Consider the following 17,432-nt stretch of genomic DNA (forward strand, 5'->3'; position numbering starts at 1 on the left):
ATTATTATTACTAGCATTTGTGTAGTGCTCTCCACCTGTACTGAATATTATGATTAGCTATTATTTGTATTACAGAAGTGCCTAGAGACATCAGCTGAGACTGGGGCCTTAACAGCTTACCGGTCAGACAAAGAGGGGGAGGGGGAAACAGGGGAAGTGATGTGCAGAAGCTCATGCAGCAGGTCAATAACAGAGCTATGACTAGATCCCTCATTTTTTTGGATCCCAGTCCAGCACACTCTCTGCTAGACCACACTGCCAAATGCCACCATTCTAATTTTGTCGCATTTTACACCCAGTTTGCCCAGATGTAAATGACTATATAAACTGCGTGACAGTAGAGAGTAGCACTGTAACTTAAAATAACATCAGTGAAAAGCCCAGAAGAGACCCTTTGAGTTATCCACTCAGTAAGGACCAGGAAGAAATTTTCTCTTGCAAGAGAATATTACAGAACACATACGCTGTGTGCTGATTCTTAACTGTCCATCTGGCACTGGCTAACACAGTGAGGAAACTGCTCTCTTGTTCTGTTCCAGCCAGGCGATTCTTATGTACTGCAGAAGAAATCTCTGTTTCCCAAAATGTATACCCTTCAATCAGAAAACATGTAAACTAGAGGCAGAAAAGAGTTAACGCAGATTATCTTGTCCACCCACCAACAGCATGTAAGATCTTGCAGAAACAAGGGGGAAGAGTGGAATGAGAATATCCACATGAATTATAAATGGCAGAAATCTAATTCTAAATCAGATACGAGTTAACACAAAACAACATACAGAGTTCTACTTACCTGTTGGAAAAGTCAAACGTGCAATATTTTATATGTGAGCCTTGTACACAAACTACCAGAATTAGTTTGTTAGACGTGCAGACAACTGTGCACACAAGGTACAAGGATTTGCGTGCGCACACAGATCTAGACAATAAAAGGCTAGAATTAACTTTCTGCTTCTTTTTAAACTGATAAGGAGCATAACTGCTTACCTATTAACTTTTTCATTGACTTCACTTGTAAACTGTGGATCAACCTATAAAGAAACACATAGACAGTCATATGTCTTTATGTAGCAGTACAACATACACATTAAACACCTAAAAGGAAAATATAAATTTCCATAGTTCAATATTTGCAAAAATATGCTATAAGGTTAAGATGGAAGTCAGATTTTAAAATCGTGCTATAGAAAACCATATTTGGTAGATTCATGTTTAGTTCTTGAGAAGAAGGATGGTCTTATGATTCAGGCACTGGGCTGGGACTCAGGAGATCTGGGTTCTATTTTCATCTTGGCAATAGATTTTGTAACCTTGGGCAAGCCACGTAATTGCTCTGGTTCTCAATTCCTCATCTGTAAAATGGGGATGATGATGATATTCCCTTTCTCCCACCCTTTGTTCCTCTTGCCTGTATAGGTTGGAAGCTCTTTGGTGCAGGGATTTTCTCTTGTTATGTGTTTGTACATCACCTGAGACTACGGGGCCTTTATTTCAGGTTGGTCCTCTAGAGCAGTGGTTCTCAAAGCTGGTCTGCCGCTTGTTCAGGGAAAGCCCCTGGCGCGCCGGACTGGTTTGATTACCTGCCGCGTCCCCAGGTTGGGCTGATTGCGGCTCCCACTGGCTGTGGGTCACAGCTCCAGGCCAATGGGGGTTGCGGGAAGCAGCGTGGGCCAACCGGTCCGTCGCGCCAGGGGCTTTCCCTGAAGAAGCGGCGGACCGGCTTTGAGAACCACTGCTCTAGAGCTACTGCAATACAAAATATTAATAACTGCGGGATGGTTTGCCATCTTGTAATCCAGACTTAGTAGGGAGCAGGGCACATATAAGCTGCCCCGCTGAACAGGGACTGAAATTTGGAGGCGGGTAGTGGCCCAGCAGTAGCCCTTTGTTCAGGATCTGACCATTTGAATTACCTGTGAGGGAAAGTAAAGTGACTTCTTGGACCATCACCACCCCTTGCTCACAACTGAGCCCTGCACTATCAAACACATTTAAAACATTAGTGGAGGAATCTGTTTGAAAACTAATGTAAAAATCTAAAATGTGTGACTATAATGGGAAGAATGTTCTAGATTTATTAAAACACTTCTGTAAAGGTGGGAAATTAAGCAGGCTTATTTACAAAGACTAACAAAATCTGTTATTTTCATTTAGTAGGTTGAAAAAAAACTATAAATAGGCATTTGGAAATCATAACCAGATGAGCAAGAAGAACAGAAGTTGGGTAGTTGTTGTTTTGTTTTTGTTTTTTGGTTAAACATGAGTTAAGTTGATTTACGAGACTGTGCAAAACACAGTATTTTAAAGCAATGTGGGGACAGTAGGGTTTAATTTTTGCCCCCATGTTAATGTTTTAGTTCTCTTTCTAGAATGAGCACATAATGCATAATTATTATGAAGGACACTGTCTACAGATGAGTTTGTCAGATAAATATTGTACTTTGTTGTATAGAACAGAGTATGAAGCACATACCCAAAGTATTTTAGAAAACACTTTTTATTCTGGAGAAGTAATTCTATTCGTAGTACTTGTGGCACCTTAGAGACTAACAAATTTATTTGAGCATAAGCTTTCGTGAGCTACAGCTCACTTCATCGGATGCATTGTGGATGGGTCATTACACAAAGTAAAACTATTTCCCCATGTTTAATATACCCCCCCCCCCCCGACGTGCTTGTCAACTGCTGGAAATGGCCCACCTTGATTATCACTACAAAAGTTCCCCGCCCCCCCTCCTGCTGGTAATAGCTCACATTACCTGATCACTCTCATTACAGTGTGTATGGTAACACCCATTGTTTCATGTTCTCTGTGTATATAAATCTCCCCACTGTATTTTCCACTGAATACATCCGATGAAGTGAGCTGTAGCTCACGAAAGCTTGTGCTCAAATAAATTGGTTAGTCTCTAAGGTGCCACAAGTACTCCTTTTCTTTTTGCGGATACAGACTAACCCGGCTGCTACTCTGAAACCTGTCTATTGGTAGTGATTACAATATAAGCAGCACTCAAATACTTGTGTGTGCACAGACATCCAACCCCAATCCCCATAGAAATAAGTTTAAGTTGCATGGTAGCAACATGACTGAAATGATGTTGGAGACACAGACAAAAATGTTAGTGCTTTCTGAGCCAATCAGTTCTGCAGGATGCCAAGAAACCTCATAGCCGCAGCATTCAAGTTACTGGTCTCAGAAAGTTACTTCCAGTGCAAAAGACTTCCACAGTCAGATTCCTCATACAGCCAAAAGAGTTCTTGTAACATTTTATCTTGTGTTCCCTAATGATGCACCGGGTGAGAGTTGTCATCAGTCACACAGTGCATTTTATTAAACAACTCCCCCTTGCAAAAAAAACCAAACAAACAGGAAAGCCGTTGAGGACTTCACATCTCATAATATATCACTGAGCTTTTGTTGTATGAACAGTTTCTATAAGTGCAGATGAGGCAAAATGAAAATTCTGTGGATGCAGAGAGAGCAAGAAACCACATCTAACAGGCTGAGTTAGGCTATTAGGGAGACACTAGTTTGCTGACAGGCAAGAATCATCTCTAAGATATGTTCAATACTGTGAAAACAGCCATAGATCAAACATTTCACAACAATGAAGATGTCTTTGCTTCAGCACAGGGCCTAGCATGATCAAAATCCAGAGGGACTGTCTGCAAACACACTATATTAAACACCTGCCGTTTACAAATGAACTTAAACTAAAGAAATGGTCCAGAATGTTTTGATAAGACTATTGCTATTGTCTAAACCAGGGGTAGTAAGTAGGCAGACCGTGGGCCAAATCTGGATGACCAGATGCTTTTGAATGGACCCCAAAATCTTTTTATTTACTACTACTTATCATCATTATTATTATTTTTATATTATTTTCTCTGAGTCTGGACCTTGATTATACCTTGACAAAAAAATAATCCACTATCCCTGGTCTAAACTTTGTAGAAAGCAGAGCTCATAGTACATTTGCAGTCTGTCAACATGTTGCCCTGAGTGCTAGAGAAAGTCAAAAGCTATGCCTGCAAGTTCAATAAGCATAGTTTTTTGCTCAGAGTGTAAAGAATGTGAGTGACAATGCAAGAAGACTTCCTTAGTTTCACAGCTGTGGGTGACCTCATATTCAGATCTGATCAATTACTGAGCAGGCTTGTACAGCTAGGTTTTGATGGTCAGTAGCTTAAAGGCCAAGCTTTGGAAAGAACTCAAAATACAAATGTTGTTTTTAAAAGAGCTCAGTATGTCTGTAATGAGTATCTACAAGAAATTTACAACAACTTCATCAACCACAATCTGAATCTTGTGATTCTAGATTCTTCTTCCATTACATAGCTAACAATTAATATTTCTTAATGTCTTCTGATGGATCTACACCACTACAGCTCCTTCCTTCCTTAAGACAGCTTTGCCAGCAGCTGGAGAAAAAAGCTGGAAGTTGTGTGAGGTGAGTTAGATGAAGAGACTATTATTAACTATTAATTAATTGTATTACCGAGCACTTAGCAGTCCTAATAACCTGGGAACTGTAGTCCTGTGCTAGATGCTGTACAAACACAACAAAAAGACAGTCCCTGCCCCTAAGAGCTTACAATGGAAGAGTAAGACTAGACAACAGCTGGACACAGACAGATGGGGGCATACAAGAGAACAATGAGATGATATGGGTCAGCATGATAGGCCGTGGTCTCTGCACACCAACAACCTAACCATTCTCAAATATTTTGTAGTCGTCTCAGTAAAGGAGAGTTTTGAGGAGGGATCTGTGGTTGGATAATGAGGTAGCTTTGAGGATGTTTACAGGGAATGCCTTCCGAGCACGTGGGACTGCATAGGAGAAAGCACAAAGGTGCTTGACTGAAAATTTAGAAAGGGGCCAAAGGGAGGCTGGCATCATGGGAACCTCAAAGGCGAGCATCAATAGCTTGATAGTAAACGAGAGACGATAGATAGGGTGGGGATTGACTGTGGAACCGTGAAAGTGAATATAAGCATGCTAGGTCCTCTCTATTTGTTAAACTATTAATAATTTGTGCTTCTCCAGCACCTTTACATGCAAAGATCTTTCTGTGATTACTCATCTTAATAAATTAAGCTTTCCAACAGATCGAGCCTTCCTACATGTTTGGGAATATTGTTATCCCCAATTTTCCAGATGAAGAAATAGAAGCACTGACCAGAGAAGCAACTTGTATACGGTTTCACAGCAAGTCAGTAGTAGCCAAGACTAGAACCCATGTCTCCTGACACAATAGCAGGGAAAAACCGCTAGACCAGGCGTACTCTACATTTTGATGAATAAATTGTCTCCTGCTACTTTAGATGTCCTAACAAAGATAGCACATGATAAGAATGTGAACAAATGTGTAATGATAATAAGGGTTTCTTTAGGACTTGAGTCCAGTGTTCTGTGAATATTTAACTAAAGTACCTTTAATTTAGGTTTGCTTTTACCTCCCTGCCGGTTGCTCATAGAAAATCGATTTGGTGTGTCATTACAATTATTCAAAAGTACTAATAACTAAAAAACTATATATTTATTTATATTTATATATATATTTCTTATATTTTGTACGCCTGGCTTAACTTAAGCAATTGGACATAGGTAAGGTTTCATTTCTTGAAAAAACAAAGTTGGGAAGGTAAATTAATCAGATTAAAAACAAAATGTCTGCACTACCTACAATAAGGAGGAACACCCATGGAATCATTTACAATAAACAAAATAACAAAATAAGCCTAAAACCTATAACAAGGTAAAAAGAAGGTTGTGATAAACAATGTGTGAACAAATCATGCTCTACAAAAACGGGTTCCTGCAAAGTAACCAAGCGACTCCAAAAGCATGCAATTCAATGTACAGTTAAAAATGCACGTGTTATTAGTATTGGTAAAAATGCAATTAAGAAAAAGTTTTGCTGTGTAACTTTGGATGTATGGTACGCCCTATATCCATCCCATATGCTTAAGTCTAATCAACTCAGCGTAGCTTTGCAGTATGCAGAATAAAGGAACCTACGTGATGAAACTAAAGTCAAACTGAATTCTTGGGGAACTGAGTGGAAGAAGTCTCAAGAGGAACCCCAGCATACTTCCCTCAAGTATTAACAATATGATAATATTGATATTACAATATAAATTGAATTAGTCAGTCAAGATATTGATAATGCTACAACTTAAAATCGGATAACAACAAAAAGTATAATTTAAGACCAACAATTGGTCAAGTTATTACAAACCACAAAGTTAACCTAACACCAATGACTAAATGCCTTATTTAATTTGCCTGCTCCTATGAGTTTTAGCAGCTTATACTTTCCCTTGTGGAAAGAATGGGCTAAGGTATAAATTTTTATGTATCCCAGCTGACTTAACGATCTATGGTAAGATTTACTTCAAACCTACGTTAGTTAATACCCAGTGGCAGCTTACACTATGGGCTTATATGCATGTGCTATTACTATTAGTGGCCACATACATGCACATCCAGGCTTTAAAAAGTTTAGGTTAGCTCTTTCTTATTAGACATCCCTGCACAGATGTTGAAATGTCTTGTTAAAGAAACAGAAAGAATAAAGTTCCTTAGAAAAAGAAAAAGTATCTGTTCTTTAGCTTGCATGTCTTGTTGAGCTTCAGAGTCAGTCAGGAACTGCAGTTTGGGCAACAGGCAGTGTCTTCTGGCTCAGGTACTGTCATGCTAGTGGGTGTTGCTCTTGGGTCAGCTGACTGGTTTGAGATGTCTTTGTTTCTGCTTTCTTTGGTAAGGGAAGCTGCAGTATCAGCCCTTGAGTAGTTGTTCTGGGGGCCTTGGAGAGGAGCACGCTTCTTCCTCAGTTACCTCATCTTGTATGGCTGGTGTGATTGCACAGGACCGCCTCTCTGCTCTTCTGATCAGATCAGGGAACTACAGGTCTCCCACCTCAACTGCACTGTCCAGTTTCAATTAGGCAATGTCATTCTGACTCTTGGACCGCTTTTGAGGTTCTCTTTTCAGGATACATTTTCTTAGACACCTCCATGAGTCTATGTTTGCCCCAAATAAGTTACACTGAGTGAAAACCAGAAGATTACTCTGTCAAGATGATCTCAACCCCTTGAGTTTAGGTGAACAGCTGAAACTCTTCAATGCCTCTTGTCTACTGGGGCCTGTTATCTTCCTGGTCATAACTTATGGCCCATTGTCCTTTAACTTACAAAAGTAGTTCCTTACCCATTCACACATCTCGTGCTTACACTTCCCCAGATGGACATGGTCTCATAAATAAGAATTTTCAGAACTGTCACAACATCTGGGATACTGGGTGAGAGGTTATTTCACTCTATCAAGACTCAAAATCAAGCTGCTTCAAAGCTACTTATTTAAAGCCATTAACATAAACTTATTAAAAACATAACCACATAAAGTTTATACTCAATGTCCACATGAGTATAGGACTATACGTCCTACAAATGCATTCTATGCAAATACCATCTTGATTTCTGGGACTACTCTTGATGTGCATCTGAGAGATTATTTGCCATATCAGTTGCAGGATGTTTTAAACAAAGAGGAAATATTGGAAGTGTTGAATATATATATATATATACAGACTGACTAAGCTGCTAAGAGAGAGGGGATATAAAAATCTACAGTTATTTGAGGTTGTAAACATCAAAAATGGAGGGAAAATATTTATTATAGCAGAAGATTGTGGGGGTGGATACAGGAGAAATGTGATGAAAAGAAAACGGTAGACTGTATACAGGGAAATCTTCCCAATAATGAGGTCTGGGAGCCTGTAAAATAATTTTGTACTTGAATTGGTAGAAGCGTCATCGGTAGGTTCCTTTAAAACTGGATTACAAAAACTACTAGAAAACATACAGTCAGGAAGAGTCTTGATTATTTAGGATATAGGCTAGATGACCTGATAGGTCCTTTCCATCTCTAGATTCTGTGATATTCAACTCAACAACTGTCTCAGTGGGCACGGGAAGAAGTCAGACATGAAAAAAATAGCTGTTGATGAAAAATAATGTCATCATAAGCATAACAATATTCTGTACTTTCCACATATATGGTTAAAAATTACATGGTATAGTCAAAGAGGGTTCAAGAGGGGTTTATTGCAGTACAAGAGGTGAAACTGCAATAGGGAATGCTCAAATGAACAAAAGTTCTGCAACAGGATTTTATCTTTTCAGAAAGAGATTCTGTAAGCCCCTATCCTTGCAAGGCCGAGTTGCTGAAAATCACCTTCTGTTTCAAGTATCTTTATAATTAAAAATAGAAACGGGGGGGAAAGAAAAAAGTTGTGGAGGGGCTAGAAGCAAAGGAGTATGAATGGTATTATAGGACCTGTTCCTGCAACTGTTATGCATATGACCAATCCCATTCACGTAAACAGGGCTACTCGTGAGTGAAGGATGCAGGATCCAAGCCATAATCAAATGCAAACAAACAGAAAATAAAATACATTAACCTATTATGTGATGATAACTTCTAAGGGCTAGATTGTAAATACCCACAATGAATACTATCTTAACTACAAGTAACTTCATTGACTTCAACAGGATCTTGTGGTGTAAGAGTTAATGGAAATAAGGGTATTACAATAAAAGTTAGAATGCAGCTAAGATTTATTTTGAGATGTAGATTTCTAGTTGCCCCTCCTATGTGCAAATATGTTTTAATAGTATCTGGAGAAAATTGCCCTCTGTGTGTGTGAGGAAATATATTTTTTAAAATGTTTTAAGAGTTTTAAAAGTTTGGTCAATCATTCAACCTCTCTGGATATGCTGCATATATTAATGTTGGGCTCTTCTGGTTACTCATCGTAATGACGTTCAATTCATGAAAAAGTGAAGCAAATTTAAAAAGAGAACTGAAGTGCCTAAAGTCTTCATTTGAGGAGCAAATGCATCTTCCAAGTCGCAAGCACAAACTGCATTATACCTGCTCCAGATTTATCTTCCACCCCAGTTCACTTTCAAATCTTTTGGTGTACTAAAGTGGAAAGAAATGAAGATAAAAAGGAAAACATAAAAGAGGGAAGATAGTGGTATTTTTAATCTAAATATATGTAGTGAAATTTAAAGAGAACAAAAATGAGTAAGAAGGAGAAAAAAAAAAGTCATACTTGCCCATTCAGATTTTATTCATTTTCTCATGTTACCTAGAAGCTTTCAGGGTCACAAGAAAATAAATACAGCAAGTTTAACTGTGGAGTTACTGTGCTATCCTGTTGTGAAACTTTCGCTACTGTGGATAAATTGTCACAACTTACTGAATTCTTTTGCAAAAAAGAACACTGAGAATGAGTGCAGTGGAGCATCTGGCCCACAGGAGGCAAAAGCGCTGGGGAAGTCTTTGGGGTAGATGAGCATTTCTTAAACCTCTCTCTCGTATTTTTTTTTTAATAGTTCAGTTTATCATCTTGTACTCAAACAGCTAAAAGCCATCTCTCTCCCAGCCCTGCGCCTGAAGCCTTAAAGAGATTACAGAGAGTAAAATTCATCCCTTTGAAGAGATCCAGCACAAAGTCTGTGCAGCACTTCACTCCTATTTAAATCTTCAAAATCAGGCTTAAATTCTGTGTAGGCTTTGTGCTGGGCCCCTACGCACAGGGATGCAGTACTGCCAACCTCAAGCATCCAAAAACCATGAGTCAAACCCTAATTAGTCAGGAGAGGGGCTTAAAAATAATCAGATTAAAAAAAATCCTTGATTTTTAAGACTTTGTGTTCACATTTTCAAGATTTTTTTCCACAACCATGAGGGCTAGTGCGATGGGATGTATAAACCCCACACTGGCACTGAAAGGGTTAAGGAGCATCTCTGGGCCCAGGTGGCCCCCACCCATCCCCAACTACTGAGCATGCTCCAGCTGGAAGAGGAGCTTACTAGGGAAAGAGACAGCTCAGAAAAATGCAGACAGGGCAGGGAGAGCGACCAATCCTGAGAGCTGCAGAAACCTTTCCTGGGGAGATTCTGGCTGCCTGCTGAGCTCAGAGGGGTAGAAGGTTTGGTTACTCTCTTCTTCTCTACTCCTTTGTGTCATGCCCTGTACGAATGTGGCAGGGTGGTGGGTGGTAGGAAGTGGCCCAAGGAGGCAGCCATAAGGCACTCCTAGGTGCTCAACATCATCGCATCTTAGAGGACCCTGGCCTGGGCTCCCCTACCAACCACCCTTGTTACCAAGAGCACAACACCCCTCGCTTACAGACCCCTTTGGGGAAGCCAGGGGAGGATGAAAGCTTTGAAAGATCTGTGGTTGGGACTGGCATCTGCAGGGGTCAACAGACCGACTGAAGGTCCCCAGCAACTGCGATGGCACAGAACCCAATATCTTCCCTGGGACTCTGTTACCCCAGAAGGGGAGAAGATTACTTGGTGACCTGAGCCAAGGGTCAAGTCCACACATATCAAAAGGGAGACCGCTAAGGGGAGTGACAGTGGCTAGCAAGAGACATCGAGGGCAGGACACACAGAAACCTAGTGCCCTAACCACTAGGTACCACTGCCAGTGAACACTACCCATCAAAGCTAGAAACTTCCTTTTTTTAAATGATCTTTTTAAAACATGATTCCAAGAGCTGGGGCTTTAGGACAAACTAGAAATATTGTGAGACATCATGAAATCCTGAGAGTTGGCAACACTGTAAAAAAGGTGCATTTCACTCAGACAGAGGGCAATCAAAAGTATAGTGGCCATTTATACAGACTTAAAAATCACAGTTATTAATGGTATTAATAGTATCCATATCTTTTTCACCTTCTCTGTATAAAGCCAGTCTAATCCAAAAAAGGAAGAGAAATTCCTATTGTAAAATTTGCAGTCTAACATTAACCAACGCTTTCATTAAAAGATATGCAAGTCATTTCTAGGAATGCTGTAAACTCGTATTTAGCTTGAAATATGGATTGTGTAAGAGCCACACGTCTGTGAAACAAAACACCGATATAAATGCCTGAGGTGTTTGTTAATATTCTAAACCTTCCCCTTTAGCGCCTCCAAATAAAATTTTACAGCACTCAGAATCTAAAAGTGAAACAGACATCACTGATTTTCATTGTCAGCTCAAGTGCTGTGCTCACTGTCTGGTGTCAGAAATAAGTCTAAAGTTGTTTTGTACCAGCTGACACCTGCTAATTGTGCGCAAATTTGGACTATTACAAAAATGGCATTAAAATAATCAAACAAAGACATGAGCCTCTGCTCAGCAAAATCAGTGGGAACAGAAACTGCACTACACCAAAACTGGGGAAGGGAAGACTTCATATCAGCAGACAAATACAAATCATAAGACAGGCTGCAGTTCAGCCGGACTCTCGAGTTTATAATTGCAGGAGAAGGCTATTAAAATACTTATTAAAAATTAAGTGGGTGACTCAGCTTTTCAGTTTTGCTAGTTAAGAGCCCTGTTCTGGTTACTAAAGGTAAACTGTCTCAAGCAGCTGAGATATGAAATGTAATGTGGAGCTAAATTTTGAGATACATCCTTCAAACACTTAAACAATACTGAAGTTTATATAGGTTAATAGTTCCACTGAAGTTAATGGGACTGCTCATATGTAAAGTTAAGCATGAGTGTTGGCAGAACTGGAACCTAAATCTTCACCTGCCATTTATCATGAGCAGTACTATGCATGTGCAGGTGGCAAGACGTATGACTTAGTGGGGGAATTAAAGCCATCAGGATGTTGATTGCAGTTGAATAGGTAGGAGACACATTGAGAACAAACAGATGCACAGACCAACAAACATCTCTTGGCGGTTAAGAAGAAATGGGTGATTAAAGGGACACTGACTTAAAAAGAAATAAATTTTTTTCTGGATTTTTTTAACCTAATCTTGTTACAAATAACCCTAAAACAAACCTATCAGACAGACTTTAGAAGCAAATAAGGGCTCAGTTCTGCAAGGTACTAAGCACTAGATCCCTGACCCAACAAAACACTGGAGCATGTGCTTAACTTTGTCCCCCTATCAGTTGGGCTATTCATGTGCTTAAAGTTAAGAACACGCTTTAATACCTTGCTGAATTGAGGCCTTTTTTTAAAAAAAAATCTAGCAGAGACATTACTAACAGAAAATCAGTCACACAAGTCTTTTGTATCACATTAGCAACTTTCACACCAAATTCCACTACTCTCTCTTTGTACACTTTGCCTGCAGTATCCTGTATGCCCTAAATGCTGCAGAATAGCTACTAGAAGTATGCCAGGGAATAGGAGGTGTTTGATATCACCTCCATATTATTAAACATTTTCATAACACAAGGCTCTCTGAAAAGAATTCAGAAATGATAACTACTGTCTTTTAAAATGTTGGCTAACGTCTGCTCATAAAATATTCACACCAAAATATGAATTTATAATATTTCATTTACAAGATTTGACCTTTTAACTTCTTTTTGAGTCTACAATAGAGATTGTGTTTTAAACCAATGGTATAAATACCCTAGTAAATATTAAAATTCAAATGTTAGACTGACAGTTTTCCCCTCCAAAAGTTGGTCCTGTAGTCAAATGTGATATTAAATCCTCTGCTCTGAGACTGAAATCAATGAATATCATTAACAAGTCATGGGAATGTACAGAATTTAAAATTCCAAATTGGAGAGAGTATATTTGCTCCAATCACAACAATGTCCTCTACATCTACAAAACTGACACAAGGCCATCGGGTGCAGTCAACTGGGCTAGCTCCACTGATGTCAAGGGATGTATGCCAGTTTGCACCAGCTGAGGATCTGGCCAGACGGTCAAATTCAGAGGTGACATATAAAGTCTAAATTAGAATTGCTGGCTAGTCAAAGGGTCCTGAGTCAAAGCCCACTGAAGTCAATGGAAAAAAATCAATGGATCAGACTATAAATAGGTAGAATTTGTATGCCAAGGAGCTGGATGAAGGTGAAAGGTAAAACGTACACTTGCCATACTGCTCATTTCTTGCCTTTAGGCCCGTGAGATAGACCAGCTTAGAATCCTTACACTCAGTGAGCGAAATTCAGATGTCATGGGCCAGGAAGTAAAAGGTGTAAGTTACAAGGTAGTAAGTGGGTCTGAGTCTCACTCTAGGCATCTAAATTGGTGAACATACAGATTGGAGATCCTTACACCAACTCTGACTTCCCCTTAGTTAGACTGTAAGCTCTTCGGGGCAAGGACCAGTCTCTCCATATACCTATGTAATGTTTAGCACTGTGGGGCCCCAATCCTAACTGGGACTGCTAAGTGCTACCATATTACAAATAACTTAGGACTGCCCTGCTCCCACTGAATGAAGCCACACTTTTGTCATTTAACTTCATGGGAAGCAGATCCTTAGACTCCCTTCTAAATGTAGCTCTCTACCTCAGGCTATCAGGAAATCATCAGATCCTATTGAACCACTGGGAGCTTTGGATATTGGAAAATTAGAATCTGATTGACTTCCACAGCTCAGAACGTCTTCTGAACAGCCAGGGCAATAATTTGGTGGTGTACTTGGAGTCTTTGTAAAAGTTCAAACACTATTAACTCAGTTTCCATTTGCAAACAAGTGTCAAAAATATCTCATTTGTCCACTAAAATAATCTGTGTGAATAAACATAAATTAAAACAAGCAAACAAAAAAACCCAACTTACTGCAGGTCCAATTATAACAAGGTGGATATGGGGCTCTCTTCTGTGCCACTCTAAAACGCAATAGTAAATTTTTTAAATATTAACAAATTATGCTTAATATTCTTACAATCACATACAGACACTGGGCCAAGTCCTCCTCCCTTGAGAACAACGGGAGCACTTGCATGACGAAGACAGGTAGAATTTGGACAATAATATTAGTGATAGTGTTTAAATATGGAAAGTAGATCAGATTTTCACCTCCAACATTCACACACAATATTTGATTCATTAACATTATTGAAGTTAGTGTTTATTTTTCTTTCACTCACTCTGTTATGATTCAAGTGTTATTTTTTGTGATTAACCTGAGGTATTATTTTAGAATAATTTTAACAGTGAAGCGTTATAAATGATGCTGGTGAATGGGGTTACTTAATCAAGGTGGTTTGGACTCTTGTTCTGCCTAAATGACCAGGACTTATTCTTACTACGAGCACCTGCATGTGACACCCAAGAAATGCTGCGGAAATGCAATGTTTTGTTGTTACCCGTGGTGGGAAAGAATAACTGCAAAGTCATTAAAGTTGTATAGTGTTTGTAACTCTAGAATCTGCAAAGAATGCTGCTCTTCAATGATTCCATTGCCAAAATAGGGCCCACTCATGTGAACACTTACTTGACTTTAACAGACTACACATGGTAATAAGCCCTCCACAGCATAGTAAGGGTTTGCATAATAGGATCAACAGAATAGTGGTCTAAGACCTGTAGGGGGCTAAGATTTAGAATGCCTGGACTCCCTGCAGCCACAGTTCAAATCCTGGCAGAAGAAACTCGTTCATTCACGCTTCTGACACAGCTAAATTGAGAAGCATGCAGTTTGCTTTGTATGTGGGTCTTTCAAAAATGAACACCTAGTAAAAGGTATGACTAGCTTTGATATGGATGATCTAATCAACTCCAAAGGGTATGTGGTATGTCTAAACTAGGGAAAGCGGCAGAGAGTCCTGTGGCACCTTATAGACTAACAGACATATTGGAGCATAAGCTTTCGTGGGTGAATACCCACTTCTTCGGCTGCATGTAGCGGAAATTCCCAGAGGCAGGTATAAATTCCCAGAGGCAGGTATAAAGATTCTTGCTTGCACATTTATACCTGCCTCTGGGAATTTCCACTACATGCATCTGACGAAGTGGGTATTCACCCACAAAAGCTTATGCTCCAATATGTCTGTTAGTCTATAAGGTGCTACAGGACTCTTTGCCACTTTTACAGACCCAGACTAACAAGGCTACCCCTCTGATACTAAACTAGACAAATAAGTTGTGTTTTAAAATACATCAGGCTTCCCTGCAGATTCATCCACAGTCTGCTAACAACTTCCTTTTAAGATCAACATTGGTGAGGCCTCATCTGGAGTACTGTGTCCAGTTTTGGGCCCCACACTTCAAGAAGGATGTGGAAAAATTGGAAAGCGTCCAGCGGAGGGCAACAAAAAATATTTGGGGACTGGAACACATGACTTATGAGGAGAGGCTGAGGGAACTGGGATTGTTTAGTCTGCAGAAGAGAAGAATGAGGGGGGATTTGATAGCTGCTTTCAACTACCTGAAAGGGGGTTCCAAAAAGGATGGATCTAGACTGTTCTCAGTGGTACCAGATGACAGAACAAGGAGAAATGGTCTCAAGTTGCAGTGGGGGAGATTTAGCTTGGATATTAGGAAAAACTTTTTCACTAGGAGGGTGGTGAAGCACTGGAATGTGTTACCTAGGGAGGTGGTGGAATCTCTTTCCTTTGAGATTTTTACAATTAGGCTTGAGAAAGCCCTGGCTGGGGTGATTTAGTTGGGGATTGGTCCTGCTTTGAGCAGGGGATTAGACTAGATGACCTCCTGAGGTCCCTTCCAACCCTGATATTCTATGATTCTGTGTCAAACTTTGTCTATCCTTTAAAACCTGTTTTAAAATGTTTTAGCCGACCTTTTCAAAAGTGGTCTATTTTCCTAGTTCAGACAAAGCTTAGAACTTTGAGAGTAACTTAGTGAATCTCATTGGCTGGTGTGATCTGTTTTTTATATAATTATCAAATATATTGCTTTTTAATTGGTTTATCAATTTTCAGACCTGCCTTATCTTGGTTGTACCTCACATGAACCTTCTTATCGGTGTTGGACTTTATACATCCTGATGTGAAATGTACCAAAAAGAAATACTGGGAACAAAAAAGACACAAGGGATATAAACATTACAAATAATAATTTTTACTACTCTCATCACCTCCCTCCGAAGCTGATCCGTTGTCAATTACTTTCCACATTATATCTATTTTAGACCCCAATCCTGTTCTCAGTGCAGGGATTTTGTCTTATATATATGGTAAGCACTGTGTGAATTATGATATTGTAATAATCATAATTGAATATGGAATAATTGTAAATCAATTTTCCAATTAGAAAGGACTTTAAAAAACTTTTGCTCTGCATTTAAAAAAACATACTTTTCCAATGTACAAAATAAGTTAAAATTCAAGTTAGTTATTCATCTTTTTAGTTCATCATTTTTAGTTCAATTTTAAAGTTTAATCTTGTTCTGAAGTTGAGAAATGATAAAATCACAGAAATGCAGGACCTGGAAGAACCTAAGAGGCCCTGTAGTCCATCTCTTTGTACTGAGGCTGTATTAAGTATAGCTACGATGAGTTGATGGAAAGAAACCCTTACTACTTCTCACTTGTCTCATATACAAACCTGATGAATCTCTATCTCTCTCTCAAAAAAAATAAAAAATATCCAGTGCCCTTGCCCATTCTTTGTGGGTGGAAAATAATGAGGAAGTGGTTTTACAGAAATCTGATGATGAATACAAGAAAAGTCTACTCGCAGGGGATACTGGACAGATTTTATACTGAATTGAGTGTATTCTGACACAGAGTTTGGGGAGTTGTTTCTGTTCTATGATTACTCACATGGAGCAACCGTTCAATAAACTGATATTTCAGCTAGTGCATCTCATTATCTTGGGTCAGTGAACTGATTTACGATTCCAGTAATCTCAGACATGGAGTACTCCAAAAAAGGAATATAACCTATGAAAGGCATCAGTGCTTCAGTTCAACAACAAAGTGAAACAGAGTAGAATGTAACAAAGCATAAAAGTAAAGTTTCAGTTTAGACAATTACCTGATTCTCTAATGGAGAACAGAGACAGGTTCGTGATACTAATAACGCCAGTTTGAAAAAGCGATTGAGATGTCAAAAAAAGTAGCAGACATCTGTAGAAGTCAGAGCCCTGGCTCAACCTCAGCATCCACTTCTTTTTGCTCCTGCTCTTGCATTGCAGAGCATCTCTGGTGGAAATCCTATGATCAGGTTGACTTCCTCCACTGCAAATTTTTCTCTCCTTCAGTTCTGCCATATTCCTAGCTAAATAATTTTACTCCTCCCATTTTAACTGAATCCAAACCCACAATCCCAGCTGCCTTTTTATCACCTTTGACTTATTCCTCAAACCCTCCCTTCCTCCTGCAACCACTGCTCTCTCTGCACTGGATCTTACTGATTTCTTGTCATGAGAAAACTGACAAAATACAATCTGACCTTCCCCCATCAGTCCCGACTTTATTCTCTTACAGTTCTCTCCTCCTCCTCCCCTGCCACAGATACAGCTGTCCTACTCTAAGCCCTCCACTTGCTGCAGTGACCCCATCCTATCTCCTGAATTCCTTCATGCCCACTCACATCCCCTCCCTTCTCTTTAACCTTTCACTCTCCTCTGGCTCTTTCCTCTCACAACACAAGCATGCTTTAGTCTCTGTCATCTTAAACCCACCCAAT

At 39.5% G+C, this 17,432-nt stretch overlaps 1 protein-coding gene across 2 annotated transcripts in view; it reads right to left on the reverse strand.

Moving 5' to 3' along the window:
* Positions 1-17,432, reverse strand: part of GLT1D1 (glycosyltransferase 1 domain containing 1) — a 90,754-nt gene that overhangs the window by 23,714 nt on the left and 49,608 nt on the right. For both annotated transcript variants that reach the window (XM_077835091.1, XM_077835090.1), the window contains exons 8-9: positions 13,617-13,666; positions 988-1,031 (exon numbers count right to left, since the gene is read on the reverse strand). In XM_077835091.1, coding sequence (XP_077691217.1) covers positions 988-1,031; positions 13,617-13,666 — 94 coding nt within the window. The remainder of the gene's footprint in view (positions 1-987; positions 1,032-13,616; positions 13,667-17,432) is intronic.

This window comes from Eretmochelys imbricata, chromosome 15 (assembly GCF_965152235.1).
Source record: "Eretmochelys imbricata isolate rEreImb1 chromosome 15, rEreImb1.hap1, whole genome shotgun sequence".
In the NCBI taxonomy this organism is placed as follows: domain Eukaryota; kingdom Metazoa; phylum Chordata; order Testudines; family Cheloniidae; genus Eretmochelys; species Eretmochelys imbricata.